The sequence below is a fragment of the Dermacentor silvarum genome, chromosome 10 (genome assembly GCF_013339745.2).
Source record: "Dermacentor silvarum isolate Dsil-2018 chromosome 10, BIME_Dsil_1.4, whole genome shotgun sequence".
Taxonomy (NCBI): Eukaryota; Metazoa; Arthropoda; class Arachnida; order Ixodida; family Ixodidae; genus Dermacentor; species Dermacentor silvarum.
In genome coordinates this window covers 111291255-111313700 of record NC_051163.1, presented here as the reverse complement: position 1 = coordinate 111313700, position 22446 = coordinate 111291255, and the positions used below count along the sequence as shown (strand labels likewise).

General features: G+C 44.2%; 1 protein-coding gene across 2 annotated transcripts in view; it reads right to left on the bottom strand.

The window, feature by feature from the left end:
- LOC119466480 (astacin-like metalloprotease toxin 5) overlaps positions 1-20117 on the bottom strand; it is a 111436-nt gene extending 91319 nt beyond the window's left edge. For both annotated transcript variants that reach the window (XR_007464021.1, XM_037726994.2), the window contains exons 1-2: positions 19760-20117; positions 1474-1544 (exon numbers count right to left, since the gene is read on the bottom strand). Coding sequence is in view for 1 of the 2 variants with exons in the window: in XM_037726994.2 (XP_037582922.1) it covers positions 1474-1544; positions 19760-19850 (162 nt within the window). In the remaining variant the exon portion in view is untranslated. The remainder of the gene's footprint in view (positions 1-1473; positions 1545-19759) is intronic.
- Between the last annotated feature and the right edge of the window lie 2329 nt (positions 20118-22446).

The window sequence follows — 22446 nt, the reverse complement described above, 5'->3', positions numbered from 1 at the left end:
TATTTTTCCTACGTGCTCCTATTCTTTGAACTATTTCTGCCGCCTCGACTAGACGGCCACCACGCGATCCACGTGGTTTTAGTATCGCACAATCTCCAAGAACTGCCTACCTTACTCGGCAAGAAGCCAGCCGAGCAGACGCACCAAAAACCGGGAAAGAACGCATGGAAAGGATCTCTTTAATGGCGAAATAATGCGCTTGAAGGCGTGGACTTGTTGCCCTGAAAATATTTAGGTGCCGTTTGCAGTTTCACTGCGTAATTATGCAGAGATTAGCGGCGGTCACCGGTATATCTGTATAATGGTACAGAAGGTGTTACATATAGGACGATTCGTTATACGAGGATTGTCTAGTGTATGATATGCGCTAATAGGAAAGATAGCAGCAGCAGCAGGAACTGCCATGGTCAGCGAAGCCTCGAAAGCTTTGCTTTAAAAATGTCGCAGTTTCACCCGAAAGGGGAAGCATCGATTGCGATAGCAAATTAGCAGACAACTATACGAACTAAGGAAAGTAGATTTATCGGCTGAAAAACTTGCAAACATTCGCTTACCAACTAATAATTAGCAAGCACGGTGTCGCATGTGCGCAGGTAAAAATGAACACATCTCGCTCCATGGCCGCGGGTACACGCTGTCAAAACGCTGGAGTGAGGAGATGCTGCAGCAGCAGCGAGCGAATTGACCTTCGTGCCATCTCTCGCTTTAGCACGAGCACAGCGCATGCGAAGCTACCGGAACTCAGCGAATGCACTTTGGCCCATCGCAGAGCGCTTTGAAGATGAGGCCGCGGACGCGCACTTTTTCCACATCGCAGATCGCTTTCAAGATAAGGCGCCCACGCGGCCGCGCTGTGAGCAGCAGCCGGCGAAGAAGTTGAACGGGCCCCCTCCTCCCTCGCCTCCCCCTCCCCCGGGTCTCGCGCGCGACAGAAGCAGCGTGCTTCCTCCCCGCCTTTCTCCCTGGCGCGCGCGAGATTCAGCCGCGATCGTCGGCTGACCCTCGCAAGCTTTCACTCGCACATACAGCGTACGGCGCGCGGCGACGATGTTACTGTGTTTGGACTTATTTCGGAACCTCACATCAACGTCCACGACCATGGCGACGGCAGAACTGCGCTTGGAGTGTCCATATAATTGCCATCGCAATAAAAGTAAAGATTTCCAGAAACGCCCCGTGCGTCCTTCGCTTAAATACATGGTCTTCAACAAGCTGCAAGATGTAATAGATCAACGCGTACACACCTCGCGATATCTAAAAGGCGTTCTTCTAAGTCGACCTTTAGCACGCCGTAAAATGTAACTACACAGGTGTTTGCTTATTCCGTCCTCTATCAGAATGCGGCGGCTGGTGGCGGAACTTAGCCCATGACCTCTCGCTACAGCGTTGGTTAGTTTAAGAGGGCAGTAGAATAGGCAGCAGTGTTTGCGCGTGTGAAGTGTCACAGAACCGCCGCCAAGGAGAGTGGCTCACATCATCCGAGTTGTTTCCAGGCATCAGTATGTCGCCCTCGAAGAGTCCCGTGGATTCTAGGGCCAGGTTGCCTGCGTGTGAGAAAGAGGGAATAAAGCAACGTTATTCGGTCGTATACATTTTTCACGGGTGCAAAATATACCAGGTGTTTCTATGCGGAAGTTGTTTTTTTTTCTTTTTTCTACAGTGAAGTTGTCCATGGCTAGGCTGCCATATGCAAAATCGCTTCATTCTGTGCAAAAGCTTATGCGTATCATCACTTGTATATGCATTTTCAGTAGATTACTTATCAATAGGCACCATTTTCAAGATCAGTAGATTCTCTTGTAGATAATAAGCGTATCTCAAAGATTTCTGCTGTGCGACCCTGCGTCGGCCATGTGTACGCTCGCACCGCCGTCTCTTTGTCGCCGTTGCAAACGCTTGCGTGCCTAGCCTCGTTCCGCTTTCCCGGCGTGGCGGTCCCGTCGCGTGTGTATAGTTTCCTCCGGCTCCCCGAGGTGGCGGTATTCTTCCAAGCGAACGTATGCCACCGATCAAGACCGCCGATTAAAATAAAAGTGTGTGCGCGTGTCTATTTTTTTTTTCGGGATGAGCGCCTGGTGCACCGCTCAAGAGCAATAAAATTTCCTTGTACCTTTGATCTAAATTCTGTAGTCACCTCTAGTCGTGTGCTAAACTGTTTCGTTGGTAATCCACCTTCACAGCATTAAAATGTCGCGTGATTTTTTTATTTATTTAGTATTAGTTTTTTTTTTTTGAGAAGCTGTCATATCTAGGTACTTCCTGTTAGCTTTCTTTGCTCCCTTTTTGCCGTTTTCGTGGTAGGTCGGTGGTCGATGGCCGAGGGTTGGACTCTGCAAAGAAAATGTTCGTTCGTTTGTTCGGTCGTTCGTTCGTTCGTTCGATCGTTCGTTCGTCCGTACGTCCGTTAATTCGTTCGTTCAATCGTTCGTTCCATTGTTCGTATGTTCGCTTGTTTGTTCATTCTTTCGTTCACTCGTTCGCTTGCTCGTTAGTGTGTCCGTTCGGGCTATTCGCTTACACTGACAATCATTACCGATAGTTTCGGCGCGGCATTTGCTGATGCGCTACGTAGCTAAGTGGACATTACCTGCAACGAAAATTTTCAACTATAATTGCACTAATTATGTATAAAGTGCTGATTAGCTTGCTAGTTACTGACTTTATAGAACAAGAAACGGCGAAACTCAAGCCGGGGATCAGGAATATTATGCCGGATTGACAGAAATCTAACTAGCACAACTTTCGAGATCATCATCAGCACCAGCAGCCTATTTTTCCGTCCACTGCCCAGGAGGAAGGTCTCCCATCGATCTCCAGTTATCGCTGTTCGGTGCTAGTTCATTCTAAGTTAAGCCTGCAAATTTCCTAATTAATCGCACCCCCTAATTCTCTTCCATCCTCGACTGCGTTTCCTTTCCCTCGGCACCCATTCTGTAGCTTTAATCAGACACTGGTTACCTGCCCTACGCATTACATGCCCGGCCCAACTCCATTTTCTCCCTCTTGATGTCAACTAGAACATATGCTACCCCAATTTGCTCTCTGAACCACACCGCTCTCTTCTTGTCTCTTAACGTTACGCCTAACATTTTTCTTTCCATCGCTATTTACGTGGACTTTAACTTCTTCTGGAGCTTTGTTGTTAGCCTCCGGATTAGCACCGGTAGAATTCAGTGACTGTAAACTTTTATCTTCAATGATAGCCGTAAGCTCCCGGTCATGATTTGGTAACGCCTACCTTATGTGGTTCAACCCATTTTTTGCAGCGAGAGCTACATCTGCGGTATTCTCACAGTTTCGCTGCGTCCGGTGGCCGCACCGCGAGCTGAGCCGTTGCCTAGCAACCGCAGCATCTGGCAGCGCCGCTCGCCGCGCCATCTGGCATGCCGTCAGAGGAGTAGCTGGTGAAATCACGTTGCAACAACAGAGGAGGAGCCGACGTTGCATCGTATATATAGAAGGGGCGTCTCGGTGGGATTCATCGGCAGATATGGAAAGTGAGTCGGAGAGACTGAAAGAAGCCAGGTTTCGTCGTCGGAATGAAACCAAGGGGGGGGGGGGCAGCGAGCCGAGAAGACGGAGGAGGAACGAGCCGCACGCCTCGAGAAGCGTCGTAAGTACGAAGCGGCCAGGCGAGTGGATTCAGATGAGGATAGCACCCGAAACGTGTTCAAGCCACAGGACGACAACCCCTTATCCTCCCTCCTCACTGACCATCGCGGGCTGTCTTTGTGGCAATTGAGAAACAACACGATGAAGACTTTCAAAATAAATGATTTAGACTTTAGAAATGTCTAGTCTTTAATGTAACCATAACTTAACGAGACATAACAACCAAACGTAAACACTCAGACGTACGAAGCTAAACGATAAAGATGTAACCGTAGAGAACCAAGCTTAACAATGTAAGATTAACCGTACCTCTCGCTATACACACCCAGGCATAACTGAGTTAGGCCATGGCCATTTTTTTTTATTCTTCTGTAAGTTTCCTTCTGAAGGTTAGGATTGCGTGTGAGTAATTCCCTTTCGAGATGTGCAACCTTAAAATGTACTGTAAGATGTATAGGTGGTCCAGTTAATGGTTTCCTCACAGCTTGCCTTGATATTCTACATAAAAAATTAAATTTTTTTAATTTAATGTGAACTTTTCGTTAGAAAGTTGAATTAAAATGTTTTACCAATATAAAAATGCTGTTAAAATGTATAACCATATCCTCACTTTAGATATTTTTTGACATGTGCTCTCTAATCCTAAGTCTAATCCTCATGTTTTATACAGTGTCATTCTCGAATAATTTACACAGACATGAAATGTGTGGCTTCCTTGCAAATGTTTAAGAAAACCTGAAAACAAGTTTCTATTTTTAAACTATAAATAATACCCCCTACGAGTGAACGTTATTGATGCACTTACATATGTATTTTTTCTTTTGTAATATATATTCTCTCCTTCGTTAGCTTTTTTTTTTACTTTGTAGTTGTACTCATTTAACTTGCACAGAGGTCCTGCCAACGCTGACTAAAGCTTGGGACCTCCTTCTTTATGTGCACAACTATTTACCATTTGGAATATATGTAATAACCTTCAATTGAAATTGAGCACAGTTCGGTTCGGCACCATCTTAACTAAAACAGAAGGACATCTTTTTAGCAAAATATGGGCCCGGATGTCTTGACAGGGGTGCTAGCCTTAGGCTTTCTTCTAAGCAGACGTCACTTCACTACCCTTAGGTTTTCATTTTCACGCTTACATGTGCCGTAAGTTTGCATTTAAATCGTATTTGCATATTTTAGTTCAAAAATCTAAAATATTGTCGACTTTTTTATTTCATTTTATTTTTTATTTTTGATGCGATGACACCCACTTTAGCCTGCTGGCGAAAGGAGCACGGGCCTAGTTATGACCGTTTATTTTTTTTAATGTTCCGCATAAAACGAAACACTTCGGAAATGGGACTATCAAACATCGCGAATAATTTTACCAGATCGCCGCGGAGTCCACTTAATTAATTGCGAGTCCACATTGCTTCTACATCTAGGACAGACTCTTCTTAGATTCTAGTCAATAAAAATGCCTTTTTTTTAAGGGCGGATATACAACATGCATTATGAGTAACATGCGAATGGCGTATACGCAAACCGCCTTCTCAAATAATGCAAAAACTTCCTTACAGAAGGTCGGACCCTACACGTTGTGTAGGATCAAAGCACTATATTACTCATCACATTTACTTGTTAAGCATTTCATTACCCTCCTAGCGAATGCTTCGCTTCATGTGGATAGCAACATGTGCGTTGCATGTGCATATCTTTCATCGTACAAGCTGGTTTGTGAACTTTGAAACATCCTGCAAAAAATGTTGGTCACGTGAAGTTTCGCCCCTGCGTCGTTTAACAAAGCACACGTGTAACACAGTTTCGTTTTTTTTTTTTAAGAATATCTAATATGGCATACAACGTGGGTTGTATACCTGAGACTACAGACGTTCAGCTTTCGCAGGTGAGACATCGTGAAGAACAGATAACCAGTGTTACTTTAGAGTACCAGAACGAGCACGAAGATAAGGGAAGCACAATCAAATATGCCAGAGCATTATAGATTACGAAATGGCATTTGTTAAAGTCAAATGGCCTGGCACTCTGCCGATGTGCCCGAGGTCAAATTATCCCATCTTTGCAGCGCCCACCGCATTGCTATGTTGGTGAGGCGCAAAGAAACACTCGTGTACATAGATTTATCTGCATGTGAAATAACCATCCCTCGTTCATTACCGCTGTTCCCCTTCGTCAGCGCAGAGTAGCAAGTCAGTGCGCATAGGCTCAGACCAACCACTCCACTTTTATATAAATAAAAACATCTCTCTCTTAACCCCACAATTTCATCTTCTTAAAATTAGAGATGATGACTTGCAAATGACTCGATAATAATAATAATAATAATAATAATAATAATAATAATAATAATAATAATAATAATAATAATAATAATAATAATAATAATACAATCAATCAATCAATTTATTAAGGTTCCCAGGAACAACATGGTGGTCTTAGTAGTGGCACACGTGAGAAATGGTATAACATACATAATCACATATATATACATCAACAAACATGAATAAAAACTGCACAGTCTATACAAATTCGGTTTACCAATACATAGCGTACGTAACGCAAGACAGCATAACACAAGATAACGTAGCCTAGCATAACGAAAAATATGACATTTATTTATTTATTTACTTATGTATTAATTTATTTATTCTTTGTTTATTTATTTATTTATTTATTTATTTATTTATTTATTTATTTATTTTTATTTTTTTATTCGTCATACCGCGAGGGCCAGAGGCATTATAGAGGGGGATGGTACAAAAAAAATATGGTAGATCGGAAGTAAACAAGAAAGTTTCTTTCTTGTAATCCGGGTCATACACTGTTACCTAAAGTTTCACGAAAAGGGCTGTTATCAGTAATATTTACAGTATCAGTGGGAAGGTGATTGCAATATATACATGTTCGAGGGAAAGAAGACAGGCAAAAATTATTTGTGTTACCTAGATAGGTCCCAACTTTATGACAGTGACCAACAAGGTGTGATACATAATGTGGTCTTGTAAAGAATTGCGTGTGCAGTGTAGGATGATGAAGCCTATGGAAGTGTGCTAGACATGCGATTCTACATCGAGTAGACGGCAGAGGAAGACTGCGTAATTAGATCAGACACAGAAAACAAAACAATTCACTGAGATTTCTGTAAGTCTGCACACCAAGCACATGGTACCCTTCACATTTAACAAGGCGGACACATACATACCAACAAACAAGAACAAAGAGAACACCTGCCAAACACCAACGGTACAGCACATACCATACAAAAGGGACATTGTCATTTCTGGAAATGGGTCATGAAATGGACTCTAGTGCTGTTCGGAAAGTGCGCAGATATCTGTGTAACATGTCAATTTTGCGTGAGTGTTCATTGTAGGCCTGCATAATCCTGGCCAAGAGATTCTTTGAGGTACCACGAGACATGAAAAGGTCTAGATACTCCACTTATTCTTCGCGGAATTCTTATACTAAGTTTATCCAACATTTCCGTACAACCAATGAGACCATTTACAAGTTCGAATAAAAAGTTAAGTCAGTTTACGTGCGTCTGTAGCGCAGGTCATCTAGACCGAGCGAGGACTGAGAGTGAGGCTGTTGTTCACGGCCAACCTGCATGGAACACTGACATGGATGTATAGAGAAGAATTTCTTCCGAAGTATGTCTGCTCAGTCTTTGTTAGACCGGCAAGGTTTGTTGCAAGCGACAGCAGCACATTGAATCAGAGGTCGGCAGAGGCATTTTTGCAGCTTAAAAAATACACGTGCATTTCCGAACACCGTCGAGATTTGACTTACTGTGTCCAGGGTGCACAGGCTGCACTTAGTTACGCATTTTATGTGGGGCGAGATGGTAAAATTAAATCAAAGATGATTCCAAGGACAGTAACTTCGCACTCCCGAGGGAGTGTGGTGTTGCCTGGGTGGTAAGGGAAATGGAATTCATCTGCCTTGCGTGAGTATGACATTAACTTCGTCTTTAGGCTGTACAACACTAGTTTCCTTTGCACGCCCTAATTAATACAATTATAATAATAATACTAATCAATCAATGATTTACTGACGGTGCCCAGGAACAACCATGAGGTCTAAGTTATGGCGCATTCACATATATTTAAAAAAAACACGGCAGTGAAATATCAGTGAAACGAAACAATGAACAAAAAGAAGAGTGTACCTACGACAAGGCGCAAAAGGAATACAAAAGAAAAAAATTACGCCATCTTCCCGTGGGGGAACCCTGAGTAGTATGCGAAGCAGCCATGGGGTCGACTCAAGGTAGTTTTATCAGCTGTATAAACTTGGACATGCAGCAGCACCAGCAACGTGCCGAACTGTTGTCGACGCCGTCGGCGTTTTGCCCGCGTTCGCACCGAACGCGCGCGGCGTTGGTTACTGTTGCCGGTGCCTCTGGGACGCCTACCGTCGCGTCTCTAACCTAAGCTGCTTCGCATTATCGCGCGCGGAGCCGCAGGTGTTGCCATTCGTTGCGCAATCCGGAGAGGAGAGGAGCGGCGGAGAGGAGAGGAGGAATGCAGAGAGGAGAGGAGATGAGACAAGGAGAGGAGAGGAGGGGGAGGAGGATGCGCATGCGCAGTAGGGGTGTGGACAACGCACGGCGGAGGAAGGGAGGGAGCGATATAGCCCCGACCATAAGATGCTTCGCATCTAAAAGGAGGAGAAGGGTAGTTCAACAATGTGTGAAACTATGACACAACAACGTAAAACTCGGAAAAGAACAATGTTAGCGAGTTATGAAAAATATCAGTATCATGAAAGTAAGCGTTATAAAGACTGTATTCTGTGGACAGTTGAGTGTTGATAATGACAGGCATGGAAAGGTCTGTGTTCGGTGGTGATCTTCCGCGACATGCTACAACTGAGGAAGACGGGGTAGATTAGGATACCGTGAAGAAATTTGAAAAGAAACAGAAGGTCAACGCGATTGCGTCGGCAGTGAAGTAAGGGCAATAATAATAATCCAACCGTTCTAGAGCAAGGTCCAGTTTACATGTTAGCAAAGCTGTGATGATAAATGCTTAGAAACGTTAGAAACGATTAATCGTCACGTTGGATCTAGAAATACCAGTCCAGATGACGGCCGCGTATTCGAGTTGAGGAAGACCGATAGTTGTGTACAACTAGCGTAACAGTGTAGGAGAATTGAATTTCCTTGATAGTCTGCAAACACAGCCAAGAGAGCGCATACTCCGCGTTGCAACGCGTTTCGTGTGAGCAGAAAAGTGCAAGATTGTCTCAAAACGTACACCGAGATCATTAATCTCATGGACCTTACACAATGGCACAGAATCTGCACAATAAGAAAAAAAAATGCTTGCTGTTTTGCATGTGAAAGTCGTGACCTTGGTCTTAGCATTCAAGGTGAGGTTATTATCTTTGCACCATTTAGAAAAAGAAAACAGGTCAGACTTCATTCAGCATGCGACAGTCATCAACAGTATGAATTGCCTTTAAAATCTTGATGTGATCGGCATATAGAAGGAATGAAGAATTCCGAATATCGGAAAGAACGTCATTAATAATAATAATAATAATAATAATAATGATAATAATAATAATAATAATAATAATAATAATCAATCAATCAATCATGTCTATTTAACGTGCCCAGGAACAACCCCAAGGTATGAGTGCTGGCGCACGCATACATTACAAACCAAAAACAAGGCACTCAGAGAAAAATCATTAAAAAATAAATGAATAAAATAAAAATTGTGAAAAGAAGCGAGTACGGACAACAAAGCGCAAAGTAAATACAAAAGAAAAAGGAGGAGAAGGGCACTTGAACAATACATGAAATTATAATACAAGGCAAAGCTCGGAAAAGAACGATGACAAGGAGTTATGAAAGATATCAAGTTCACGAAAGTAAGCGTTATAAAGATTCTGTATTCTGTGGACAGTTGAGTGTTCGTGATGACAGGCAGGAACATGCAAAGGTCTATGTTCTCTGGTGATCTTGCGTGGGATGCGGAACATGACACAGCTGAGAAGTTCGGGACATGTGAGGTTACCATGAAGGAGTTTAAAGAGAAACAGAAGGTCAGCGCGATTACGTCGGTCGCGAAGTGAAGGCAATGACAACAATCCAACAGTGCTAGTACAGGGTGCAATGTCCAGGTTTGCAAAGCGGTGATTATATATGCTTAGAAACTTTTTCTGGACACGATCTATAATGTCACTGTTGGATCTAGAAGAGCCATTCCAGACGACTGACGCATATTCGAGTTGAGGAAGACAGATGGTTGTGTATAATTTGCGGAACGGGGTAGGAGATTTGAATTCCCTCGATAGTCTGCATACAGAACCAAGAGAGCGCATACCCCGCATTGCAACACGTTTAGTGTGAGCCGAAAAGTGTAAGGTTGCATCAAAAAAGTACACCAAGAGCATTGATCTGGCAGACCTTACACAACGGCACAGAATCTATAGAATAAGAAAAAGAAATACTTGCTGTTTTGCGTGTGAAAGTCATGACTTTGGTCTTAGCAGCATTCAAGGTAAGGTTATTATCCTTGCACTATTTAGAAAAGGAAAACAGGTCAGACTGCAGGGCGCGACATTCATCAACAGTGTGAATTTTCTTTAAAATCTTGATGTCATGTCATGTCAAGGAAAGAAGAGTTCCGAATAACAGAAAGAACGTCATTAATAAAAATTAAAAAAAGGAGTGGTCCTAATACTGACCCTTGAGGGACGCCGCTAGTTGCCAAGTAAGAAGAAGATGTTTGGCCATTGACGGTAATATAACACGATCTATCAAGAAGATAACTGCGCAAGAGATTCACAACTGACGAGTTAACATCAAGGTGCGTAAGCTTGATCAGAAGCAGCGAGTGGCTGACTACATCAAAAGCCTTGCTGAGATCACAGTAAATGGTGTCAACTTGCCCCCTTTGAAGTACCGGCGTGGAGATCTGTGTCATGAAACTTGCGAGATTTGTGATAGTGGAGCGGCCGGTGAGAAATCCATGCTAATTCGGAATGAGCGAGTTCTTCACAGTAAAAGACAATATGTTGTGAAGAGCAAGCTCAAAAATCTTGGACGTAGCACAGAGAAGAGAAATTGGGCGATAATTCGACACATCTGATTTACATCCAGACTTAAATACAGGAAAAACACGAGCAGTTTTCCACATGTGAGGGAAAGTGGAAGTAGTCAAAGAGTTATTAAATATAGATGTCAATACAGGAGCAAATATACTGCCGTAAGCTTTTAGAATTGCGGAGGGGATGCCGTCAGGGCTGCAGGATAGGGAAGGCTTCAAGCGCTTAAGGCATTCGTGGACAAGCTCTTCATCAAACAACACCGCACTAGATGTAGGAACCGTCGTGTGCTGCTGACTGACACCAGCATTGAAACCTGCATCTTTATATAAGGAAGAGAAATGGGTTGCAAAACAATCCGCGACTGCTTGGACTTCTGCTCCTCTAGAGTCAAGTAAGCGAAAACCCTCTCCATGTTTATTGGAGCGCTTACGGATATACTTCCAAAATTCTGCCGGCCGGTCGGAGGCGCTTTTTTCCAAGAATGCCATATATGCCATATATGCCTTTTTTCCAAGAATGCCAATAATAATAATAATAATAATAATAATAATAATAATAATAATAATAATAATAATAATAATAATAATAATAATAATCGTCATTATCATCATCTTCAATCAATTGTTTATTTAACGTGCCCAGGAGCCACACTAAGGTCTGACTGCTGGCGAACAGGTGAAAAAGATAAATTAGAAGTCCAAATTTAAACACAGAAAAATATATGAAATATAGAGCGACAATTATGAAAAGAAAATAGGTTTACAATCAACAAAAGTCAATGTGAGTTCCCGACAGAAAGACGGAGAAAAATACGAACAATGCGTGAGAGTAAAAAAATATATATATTAACCAATCCCGCCTCTAGGTTACGTGCCCAGAAAAAGCCATGAGGTTTTAGCAGCGGCACGCATATAATCTAAGGAATAGATAATCTACAGCTCGAAAAAAAGGATACAAAGGCAAACACAAAATATGCAAAAGCCATTTATGCATAACATTGTCACACAACAAATGACAAGGAAAGTTGCCAAAACAAGCTATTATCTATACCAAAGGCCAGGTAAACCGAAAATTAACAGCAGATTAGGGAGCAAGTATAATTTAAAAAAAAAGAACTGTACAGCTAAAGATACAAACGCAAGGGAAAATGAATAAAGGAAACGGAAACGATTCATGTAAATGCATATAAGTGAAATGCCGCAAGAACATGCGCGAAAAAAAGCCGAAGATACATTAGACATATATACAAAACTACTAAATCACACGATGAATGATGGCACGTGTACCGAGAAAAACTAGCACACCACACCTGTGAATAGACCGACGAAAGCTACTGATGAGAAATATCAAGATCAGAGAAATAGGTATTATACAGATTCCAAGATTCTATACACAGCAGAATGTTTGCTGTAACAAGCAGGAACGAAGAATGGTCGGTGCTCCCTTGCGACTTTCTACGAAATCCGAAGCGCGTCATAATTAAGTAGCTCAGCGCTGTTCAGGTTTCTGTGAAGGAGCTCATACAAAAACAGAAGTTCTGCGCAAACGCATCGGCAGGTGAGGAACGGTAGTGAAGGTAAAGTGCAAGCGCTACAAGATTGTCTAGTACCAGCGCAAGAAGGATGGTGGAAAATCGCTACGAACATTTTTTTAACTTTTTCTAGTCTGTCACACTGGGATTTGTAAGTTCCATTCCACACCATCGATGCTTATTTGAGTTGGGGAAGACATATAGCTTCATATACCATGAGAAAGGAGTGGGACATTTGAAGTGGCGTGAGGGGCAGCAAACAGAACCTGGAGAGCGAAGACCACGCATAGCGATGCGTTCAGTATGAAATTAAAATCTTAACGATGCATTAAAGAGTACACAGCGATCATTGACCTCAGTAACTCTACTCAGTTGAAAAGAATCCACAAAACAAGAAAACAGAAGACTATCGGTCTTGCGAGTAAAGGTCATAACTTTGATCTCAGAAGTATTGAGTCTGAGTCTATTATTTTTTTCACCATTCTGCGAACGATAACAGGTCAGGCTTAAGATATCGACAGTCATCCATAGTACGAATATCTTTGAAAATACTGATGTCGTCGGCATATTAAAGGGCGACTTCTGGATAACGAAAGAAACATCGTTGACAAATACGAAGAACAGGAGTGGCCCTAATAAGGTACCTTGAGGGACACCGCTAGTGGCCTTGTACACAAAATATGGCTGTTCATTGACTCTAACGTAGCAGGTCTATTCCAGAAGATAGCTGCGAAGGAAAGCAACAACTGAAGCATGAAGCGTAAGCGTTACGAGGAGCATTGGACGGCTGACCACATCAAAGCTTTGCTGAGGTCGCAGTACACGGCATCCACTTGCCCCCTCTGGAATACTGGCGCAGGCATCTGTGTCATGAATCTCGCAAGATTGGTTATTGTTGAGCGGCCACAGATAAATCGGTGTTCGTTTGTAGTTAACAAGCTTTTTAGACTAGAAACCGCTATAGTGTAAAGGGCAAGCTCAAAAAACTTGGATGTGGCACTGAGATTTAAATCGGCCTGTAGTTGGAGACATCAGTTTTAAGACCAGACTTAAATACATGGCAAACACGGGCAGCTTTCCAAATGTGTGGAAAGGTGGACGAATTTAAACAGCTATTAAATTAGCTGTAAATACCTGCGCAAATAAGTAGCCGCAAGGCTTTAAAACGGCCGAAGGAGTGCCACCTGGACCACAAGACAATGAGGGTCTCAAACGCCGGATGCATTCATGCATAACCTTCTAATCAAACAACACTGTACTAGGCACTGGAACTGAAGCCTGCTGCTGACAGGTACTATCGTTGATATCAGATGCTTTATATGTTGAATGAAAATCTGCAGCAAAACTGTCAGCAGCCACGTCATTTGAGTCAAGCAGGCGAAGTCTCTCTGTGGTTACTGGAGCGATTCCGGATATATTTCGAAATGTCAGCCGGCCGTTCAGAGGCGCTCTTTCCCAGGAACGCTGTATACTGATCATGATCTCGCTTGTAGAGACGTTTGCAAAGAGCTCTAGGAAGATCGAATTGCTGCCCCCAATCTTTATCTTGTGAGCGTTTAGCTTTTCTGTGCGCACGATCTTTATGCTTCACAGCAATTATCTGTTCAAACGAGAACCAATGAGCATATTTTGAGCACTTCGGTACGCACTGCGGGATACATCTGCGCTTGCCATCAAGGCACTGGCGAGCCTGCTGTTCAGCATCCACAATGCTAATAACCTCAGACCAGTCGACGTTGGAGAAGAAGTCGTATAGACCAACTTAGTCACCACGCTTGAAATCAAAGTGAGGGTATCTGGTGATACCGGTGGAGGTGCTGTGTCTACGGGCAGACACAAAGGCCGGTATTTCTAGTGGCCGACCATACTTGTAGGGACGCACAAGGGGAATGTCAGAACGGGAAACATGTACATCCTCCGCATTCGTAAGGGAGTCTAACACGTTACCACAGCAATTCGTGATCGAGTTATGCTGCTGAATGGAACTAAAGGCTAGAAAATCTACCAGTAAGCAGCATTTGTTCTCCATGTAATGGTTACTGTGAGGAGACGTATGCATGCGCCAATCAATGTCTAGTGTGTTAAAATCACCGAAGACAAGTAGGCTAATTTTACTATGGGAGTACATTACGCATTAAATTTATCCAATGCGTTTATGAAAGATTACAGGAGGTACAAGGGGCGCCACACAAAAGGATTCAATTAGTAATTTTTCCGGTAAGTTCTAGGGCTGATTTCAACCCATATAGATTCCTGTATGGTTACTACTAATAAGAATAATAATCAATCATTCATTTATTTACCGCACCCAGGAACAACACTATAGTCTGACTGCTGGCGCACGAATACAATAAAAAATTGAGAAACAAAAATGCAGGGCAAATATGAGTATAAGCAAAAAAATGAAAAAACTGGAGAACGCTTCAGATTTGCCTTTACAACGCGATAGCGTTATCGGGACCCGTTCGCATCGCATCGTTCGCATACGGCAAGTAGGCTTCATTCACTGCAACACTGAACGTCGGAAAGCCAGCTTACAAAGACCAAGCTTACACCGATCCCTTAAACTCGGCTTCACTCTTAAACAGAAATGCATTGCTGGAAAGACGTCATCTGGATATGATTTTCGCAAGTACCCGAACGCGCGGCTGTAGGTCTGCTAGAAACGCCGGAAAGGGGGTTTGTGTTTGAGTTCCCTCGTAGCAGAATTAGGTTTTCTCATACATTCAAATTACAATCCAACGCCGATTGGTAAACACACCGACGGCGAATCCGATGCCGAATGGTAAAGTCGTACTTTACCATTTTCCTGACGGATTTCCCTGTGAGAAATGAAATTTTTGTTCACCAAAACCTCGCACCACGTGGAGGGCCTGCGCGGTCGGGGTGGTTGGAGATGATTTTCTCCGCCACCCGCCGACATCGCACGCCGACGCCGGTTGCCGACGCCGCATTTTCTGCGACACGCAGCCCTTAACGCTGTCGCGTTAAAAAGACAACAAGTTTGAAAAGAGTGTACATACAACAAAGCGATATGTAAATATAAAAGAAAATGGAGGAGAATCACAGTTGAACAATGTGTGAAAATAGGACACAATGACGCAAAGCTCGGAAAAGAACAATGACAGCGAGTTATGAACAATATCGAGATCATGAAAATAAGCGTTATAAAGACTGTATCCTGTGGACGTGAGTGTTGGTGATGACAGGCAGGAACATGAAAAGGTCTATGTTGTATAGTGATCTTGCGCCGAATACGAAACATGATACAACAGAGGATTTCGGGACAGGTGAGGATACCGTGAAGGAGTTTGAAAAGAAAGGGAAGCTCAGCGCACTTACGTCGGCAGCGGAGTAAGGTCAATGACGATAATCCAACAGTGCTAGAACAAGGTCCAGTGTCCTTGTTATCAAAGCTTTGATGATATATGCTTAGAAAATGTCTCTGGGCACGGTCTATGATGTCACTGTTGGATCTAGAAATGTCTTAGACATCGTAACAAGCGCTGATGGACGGGAACACAAAGAAGAGACAAGTAGACTGGACGGGCGCTAGACATGTTGATGTCTAGCGCCCGTCCAGTCTACTTGTCTCTTTTTTGTGTTCCCGTCCATCAGCGCTTGTTACGATGTCTAAGTTTAGTTACAACCAACGAGCCCAAATTTCTGCTTTCAATAGAAAATGTCATTCCAGACTGCTGACGCGTATTCGATTTGAGGAAGACAGATTGTTGTGTGCGACTTGCGGAAAAGTGTAGGAGAATTGAATTCCCTCGATAGTCTGCAAACATAGCCAATAGAGAGCATTCCCCACATTGCAACGTATTCAGTGTGAGCTGAAAAGTGTATGGTTGTATCAAAAAAGTACACCAAGATCATTGATCTCACAGACCTTACACAATTGCACAGAATCTACAGAATAAGAAAAAAATGCTTGCTGTTTTGCGTATGAATGACATGACTTTGGTCCTAGCAGCATTCAAGGATGCGGTTATTATCTTTGCATCATTTATAAAAAGAAAGCAGGTCAGACTGCAGGATGCGACAGTCACCAACAGTATGAAATTCCTTTAAAATATTGATGCCACCGGCATGTACGTAGAAGAAACGATGCATTTCGAATAGCGGAAAGAACGTCGATAATAAAAATTTTAAAAAGGAGTGCTCCTAATACTAATCCTTGAGGGACGCTGCTAACTGCCATGTAAAAAGAAGACATTTGGCCATTGACATTAACATAACATCATCTATCAAGAGGATAAATACGCAAGAGATTGACAATTGACGAGTCAACACCAAAGTGCGTAAGCGTGATCAGAAGCAGTGAGTGGCTAACTAAATCAAAAGCTTTGCTGAGGTCACGATAAATTGTGTCGACTTGCCTTCTTTGAAGTCATGAAACTTGTAAGATTTATCATAGTTGACCGATCGGAAGGAACTCTGTGCTGATTGGGAATCAATAAACACTTGCTGCAATATTTTCATTTTTCTGACCGTGTCGGACGTCTAGGAATCTGTTGCTGCTGGAACACCAGAAAAAAATATCCGACGACACCTAAGCAATTCGTATGAGTTCTGGAGGCGAACGCATTAATGTCCAATGGAACGCCGCTGAGCGGTCCTGTGAGTTAGGAACTCCTCGCGGGCAAGCGAGCGCATTGAGACGCTTGGCGGTTTAGCCCAGTGGGTGAGGCCCTCGGCTTCTCAGCGTGGTGTCGTAGGTTCGAAACGCACTAACGCCAACGTTTTCCTAATGTTTTCTTTATACATTACTTCTTCATAGCGATTTCCGAGGCGAAGTTAGAACGCATGCGAGAGTCTGCGCAGACAAGGAACGCGCGGATAACTACTGGTGTTTATTATACATAAGGAAGAGACGCTTATTTCTGCAGCCCATCAGGGAGCACGGCGCAGCGTCGTAGGGGAGAGGGGAGTAGGAGGTAAAGAAAAAAGTTGTCGCAGAAAAGGCGAAGCATCAATTGCGATAGCAAACTTGTAGAGAGCACAGGGTAATGATATTAGCTTTATCATCTGTCTTGGACATGCACATGGGCTCAGCGGCATACGCTCGGAGCGGTATGCTGCTAGCTCGTCGCCTCCCTTCCCTCCCCTCCCCACTCGCCTCGAAAGAAGGCGCGTTTGCTCTACATACATGGTGATGTGAAGGAGAACAGAGACGCCTCTTTTGCACCCTTAAGCGAGCACGCGCAGAACGCGCGTGTTCTCCGCCGTGCGTTCACTCCCCGTGAAAGACGGCCCCTCGGCCCTTTCACTCGATACAGGTTCGGCGCGCGGCGAGATTTCTTCTCCAAATGACGTCATGGAACCTCGGGTAGGCAGCAGAGGCGGCAGGGAACGGCAAGGCAGGTACGCTCAGCGGTATGCTGCTATCCCACTCGCCTCCACGAACTCCACGAGGCTGTGTAGTGCGGGGAGATGGTAGCGGGATGGGAACAGCACAATCTTGCGAAACTAAGGGGGACGTGGCGTCACGGCGATGCCCTCTCCCCTCAAGCAACACCTATAGCGCCCAGCGCGGCAGCATGTGTCCCTTTTTGCCCACTGTGCCAACACCACCTAGATAGCACAAGGCCTACGCACTCCGATCCATGACGCCATGCTACCTGGCCCGACTGCCATAGAATCTAATGGGGATGCTTCCGCGTAAGCAACAGTGATTTTGACGTCACCGCTTTCGTCACGCCAGCCTTGGCAATGGAAATTTTGGGCTAGGTAGAATGACGTCATACATCGGAGTGCGTAGGCCTTGTGCTATCTAGGTGTTGTTGGCTCTGCTCCGTCGAGGTGCGCACGTGATGTGGCGTCCCAGCCAACAGGAATTTTGGTGCCGTTTCTCTGATACAGACGCCGGCTTTTTCGCTCAATGGGCCATTTGATGCTTTCGCATCAAAATACGGGAATACATACTTGGCCCGTAAATCTACCCGTTTAAAGAGATCGAACACGACTGTGATTCTATGTACAATAAAGGTGATTACATGCACCATAGTATGAGGAGGAGGAGGAGGAGGAAAAATATTTATTAAGAAAAAGAAAAAAAAAACTCCTTTGGAAAGCTAGCTGCTATTCTACCAGCATGTGTGCGACCAGCATGTGCGACCACTTTATCGATTCTACCGGCATAACATCAAAGATGGACTTCTGCGTAGCACTAAAACGACATATTACGCATCACTGCACTCATTTCATGCCACCACGAACTTATATTATACAATAAGTAAGTATACTGTTGTATCGTAATTTATCCGTGCATCATACTATCTGCCAATTAAAGTTAATGCAGCATTTTTTGCATTTTTTAGTATAGTGAGCTACGTGTTGGCGAAAGCTCATTATTTTAAAAATAAATAATTTCAACGGCATATGATGTACTAAACAACTTGAAATCGGGGATTGGCCTTCATTCCATTTGACCTATATACTGAAAAGTAAGTGATAACTTTCGAGTTTAGGAGATTGAAACCATTCGAAAACGGTCATCTATGCACTGAGAACCTGATCTTAAGAAAAATGAGGTAAAGAACAGTTCTGTTGCACTTTTAAACAACAAATCGTTTTTCGTTTCTTTAGCGCAACGGTAGCGGGGCTGCAGCCAGTTTCGAGGCTTAAACTGCTACGAAAATTTTGGTGCCACTAATCGCTTTCTACATTGCTTTTTGTGCGGTTATGCTCCTTATGCGTTTTACGTGAACTCGTTGCAGCCTTCCTGGCTTTATTTTATGTTGTCGACATTCTGGCAGCCCATTGCTTCCCGCACAATTTTCACTAGTCGCATACCTGCGCGCGCCTATAACATCTCATTGAATACCATTATGAATGTGTCTTGATGCGCACAATGCTGTGCGAATATCTTACGCTAAAGCCTTACGATATCGCAGCATCGAATGGTCGGTGAGGTAATATGTGTAATGTATGTTTGGGTAATATTTGCGGGGAAGTGCATCATTTCAGCCGGCATCAAACCTGCGCCGTCACGACTATGAATCAGGACCGGCGCTGAGTCCCGCCATGTCATCAGGACCTGAAGTACTTGGAGTGGTTTTCTCGCCTGGTCACTTTAAAAAACGCTTCTATCAGTGCGTGTTGAATTCTTGAAGCCACTTAGAGTGAATGTCATTTCAACATTGTATTCATGTCTAGTAGTTATCGAGAACGTCGAGGCAGGATATCAGCCGCTGTAGTGAGAATTCGCTCTTGGCGTTATGTCATACAAAAGCCACAGAAGTGTACCCACGATAATGGTCGCCGAAAATATGGCCTTTATATACAAAGAGAATCTCGCTGCCTGGTGTGGGACTGGTGCGTTCTGTACGCAAATGGTATAGTCCAGTTACCCAGTAGCTGGGTAGTCGTGCGGTAATTAGGCGCAGTAGGAATGCTAAAGGAGAAAGGACTAAGGAACACAGACTGCTACTAACGCTTCAGTCGCAGCTAGGGGCAGTGAAACACCGAGCCTCTATTCTAGGTCCACACATTCGGGTATAGACCTGCTGATTTGCTCAATACGCCAAGATATGGACGTACCTGGGTGTGGCCATGCAGGTGCTGCCAGAGCGTTTTGCACAGTTGAGGTCAGCAGCAGTGCAGCAATGTAGGTCGTCGGTGCGAATCCCATGCTGCCAGTTTATCCAGTGTCACAGGCACAGACTCGTCCTTGGGCGTTCGACGTGGTAGGCTTCTTTCTCTTGTCGCGCTCGCTGCACTTTGAGCGCCGTGATTACATATAGATAGGCGTTTGCCAAGGCCTTGAACCTTGTGCACTCGTTCCGGGGTTCAGATCCTTGAATAAGCGGGTGTAGCAGGTTTGAATGTTTTGGGAAGTGCGGCAGACGCGACGCCTCTGCCGTTATGCATTGATCCGCCGACAAGACTTCCGAGGTGGTCGCGTGACGTCATACTCTCCTGCGGACGTCAATGCCGCTAGTAGATACCAATTACTGTGGACGGTTCTAAGCCGTCACGGAGAGATAAGCTTATCGGCTTATCTCTGCGAAGGCACACGCCTTATTGTCGCAGGCCGGTACTGCAACGGTGATACGCGGCGGCTATCGCTGCAATTGTTCGAAGTGTCCTGTTTGTTGACCCCGCGTTTCAAAAGTTATCGGATGCCTAACCAATGTGAATGCTTGTGGCGACCAGTTGCTTCAGCGTATATGGCATAAAGGTTGTTGGCGAAATATCATTATTTTAAAAATAAATAATTTCAATGGCATATGATGTACGAACAACTTGAAATCGAGGATTGGTCTTCATTGCATTTGACCTATATACTGAAAAGTAAGTGATAAATTTCGAATTTCGGAGCTTAAAATCATTCTAAAAGCGTCATCTATACATAATGTATACATACATTATACGCCATCTACACATCTTTACGTCATCTATATTGCATGTGCAACACATTTGCCCGAATGAATCTTTTGGCTCGCGTAAGGAAATTAAATGCAGACGCACTTAGGGATCCTCGTTTCTCGTGTGCTGGTAATGCTCCGCGGTGATGGAAACGTTGTTAGTCATGGGAAATCAATTATTCATTGCGAAAAAGCCAGCTGGAAAAGTCCTTCCTTAAAATTATTATGTAAGTACATCCACTTGACTTCTTGGTATGAAGGGGCTCAGGATGCCCCCCTGAAAATGATCTTTCGAAGTGCCTCATGCACGAGAAAGAACGGCTTTACAGATAACATCGGAGAAGTGTTTCCCAGAGTGAGTCATCAAGAGGAAAAGGTAGCGTTCCGCTCGAAAAGTGTTGCCTTATCTGGGAACACTTATCTCTTTGTCTGTTTGTGTGTGCGCGCACGAGTGCGTGTGTGTTTGAGTGTGTGTGTTTGTGTGTGTGTTAGTATGTGAGAGAGTGAGCCTCTCTGTGCGCGTCTGGGTAAGTGTACGTGCATGTGTGTTAATGAGTGAGTGCGTGTGTGTATGCGTGAATGTGTGTGTGAGGCAGTATGTGAGTGTGTGCGTATGTGTGTGTGCGTGCGTGCGTGCGCCCGCTGCTATTGTTTTGTTGAACATGAGATTCCCATTGACTAGTTCGTCATTAGACTATTTTTCCTCATTCATTCGTTATTGCAGAAAAAAAGCTCACCTTCCGTGAATGAGTTATTCCCTCCGCACTTTTACTACTTTGAAAGTACAACTCACGTAAGTAGAACTCACATGAAGACGATGAATGGCACCTCCCACATACCAATATTTTACTGGGGGTGAGGGAAAAAGTGTGCTAGATTGCTTTGTTCCTGAATCAACTTATCGGTGAAGGTGTAATGCCTGGTAAGTGAACCCTAAGCACACTTTGCTTTCATGTTCGGTCTCGGTGTATAGGACCCGCTGCAGCCTAGCGCGGTGATTAAGTGTTGCCACGACCTCCGTCAGCCGATAAGCAACCCATGTATGCATAAATTATTAGGTGAACACTAATTTCCCTCCTGTTGGTTAGCCTCTAGGACCTCTAGTTAAAAAGCAAGAAAACAGAAGAGAATTAAAAGCGCCGCATTCACAAATATATTCCGATGTGACAGAGAGGCTCAGCGCCGTTCTGGCCATGTTGCCCTCATTGCGCTCGCCGCACGCGAGGCTTATCTGCGCAGACAAGAGCGGGCACCGTTATCCACCTGTGCATGTGTCGGTTCTTTGTCTTTGTTATTCCTTCTGTCATTTTCGGCCACTTGTGTTCTGCAGTAAAGTCCTTGATATTATAAGGCGAACGAAGGATTAAGTACTGGAGACCATTTACAAAGTATATTTACAAAGGATAGCTGCAGCGCTGGCCAGTTGAGCCGACAGCTCGAGAGCAAAGAGCAGTTCGTCTTCTTCGTCGGGGCGCCCGCGCGCATCGTCCAGAAGAAACACGCAATATGCATGTATCATTACACCCGCTAGCAGAAGCACCGTCCCTGTGCGACTAAATAGCGGTGGGAACATAAGGGTAGTGCGTTTTAGGCGTGCGGCATGCACAACGTCAGTGGAAGTCGGGCCAGATGAGGCACTGGTACTGACTGGGGCGATTTCATACGTAACTGGAGTCACGGCACGCAGCACTCGATATGGGCCTGTGTACCGAGACAGGAGTTTTTCAGACCGACCATCGTGACGAGTCGGTGACCACAGGAGTACCAGAGATCTAGGCGAATAGTGAGCGTCTCTGTGATGTCGATCGTACAAATGCCGTTGGTTCTCTTGGGAGAGAGAGAGAGAGAAACAACTTTATT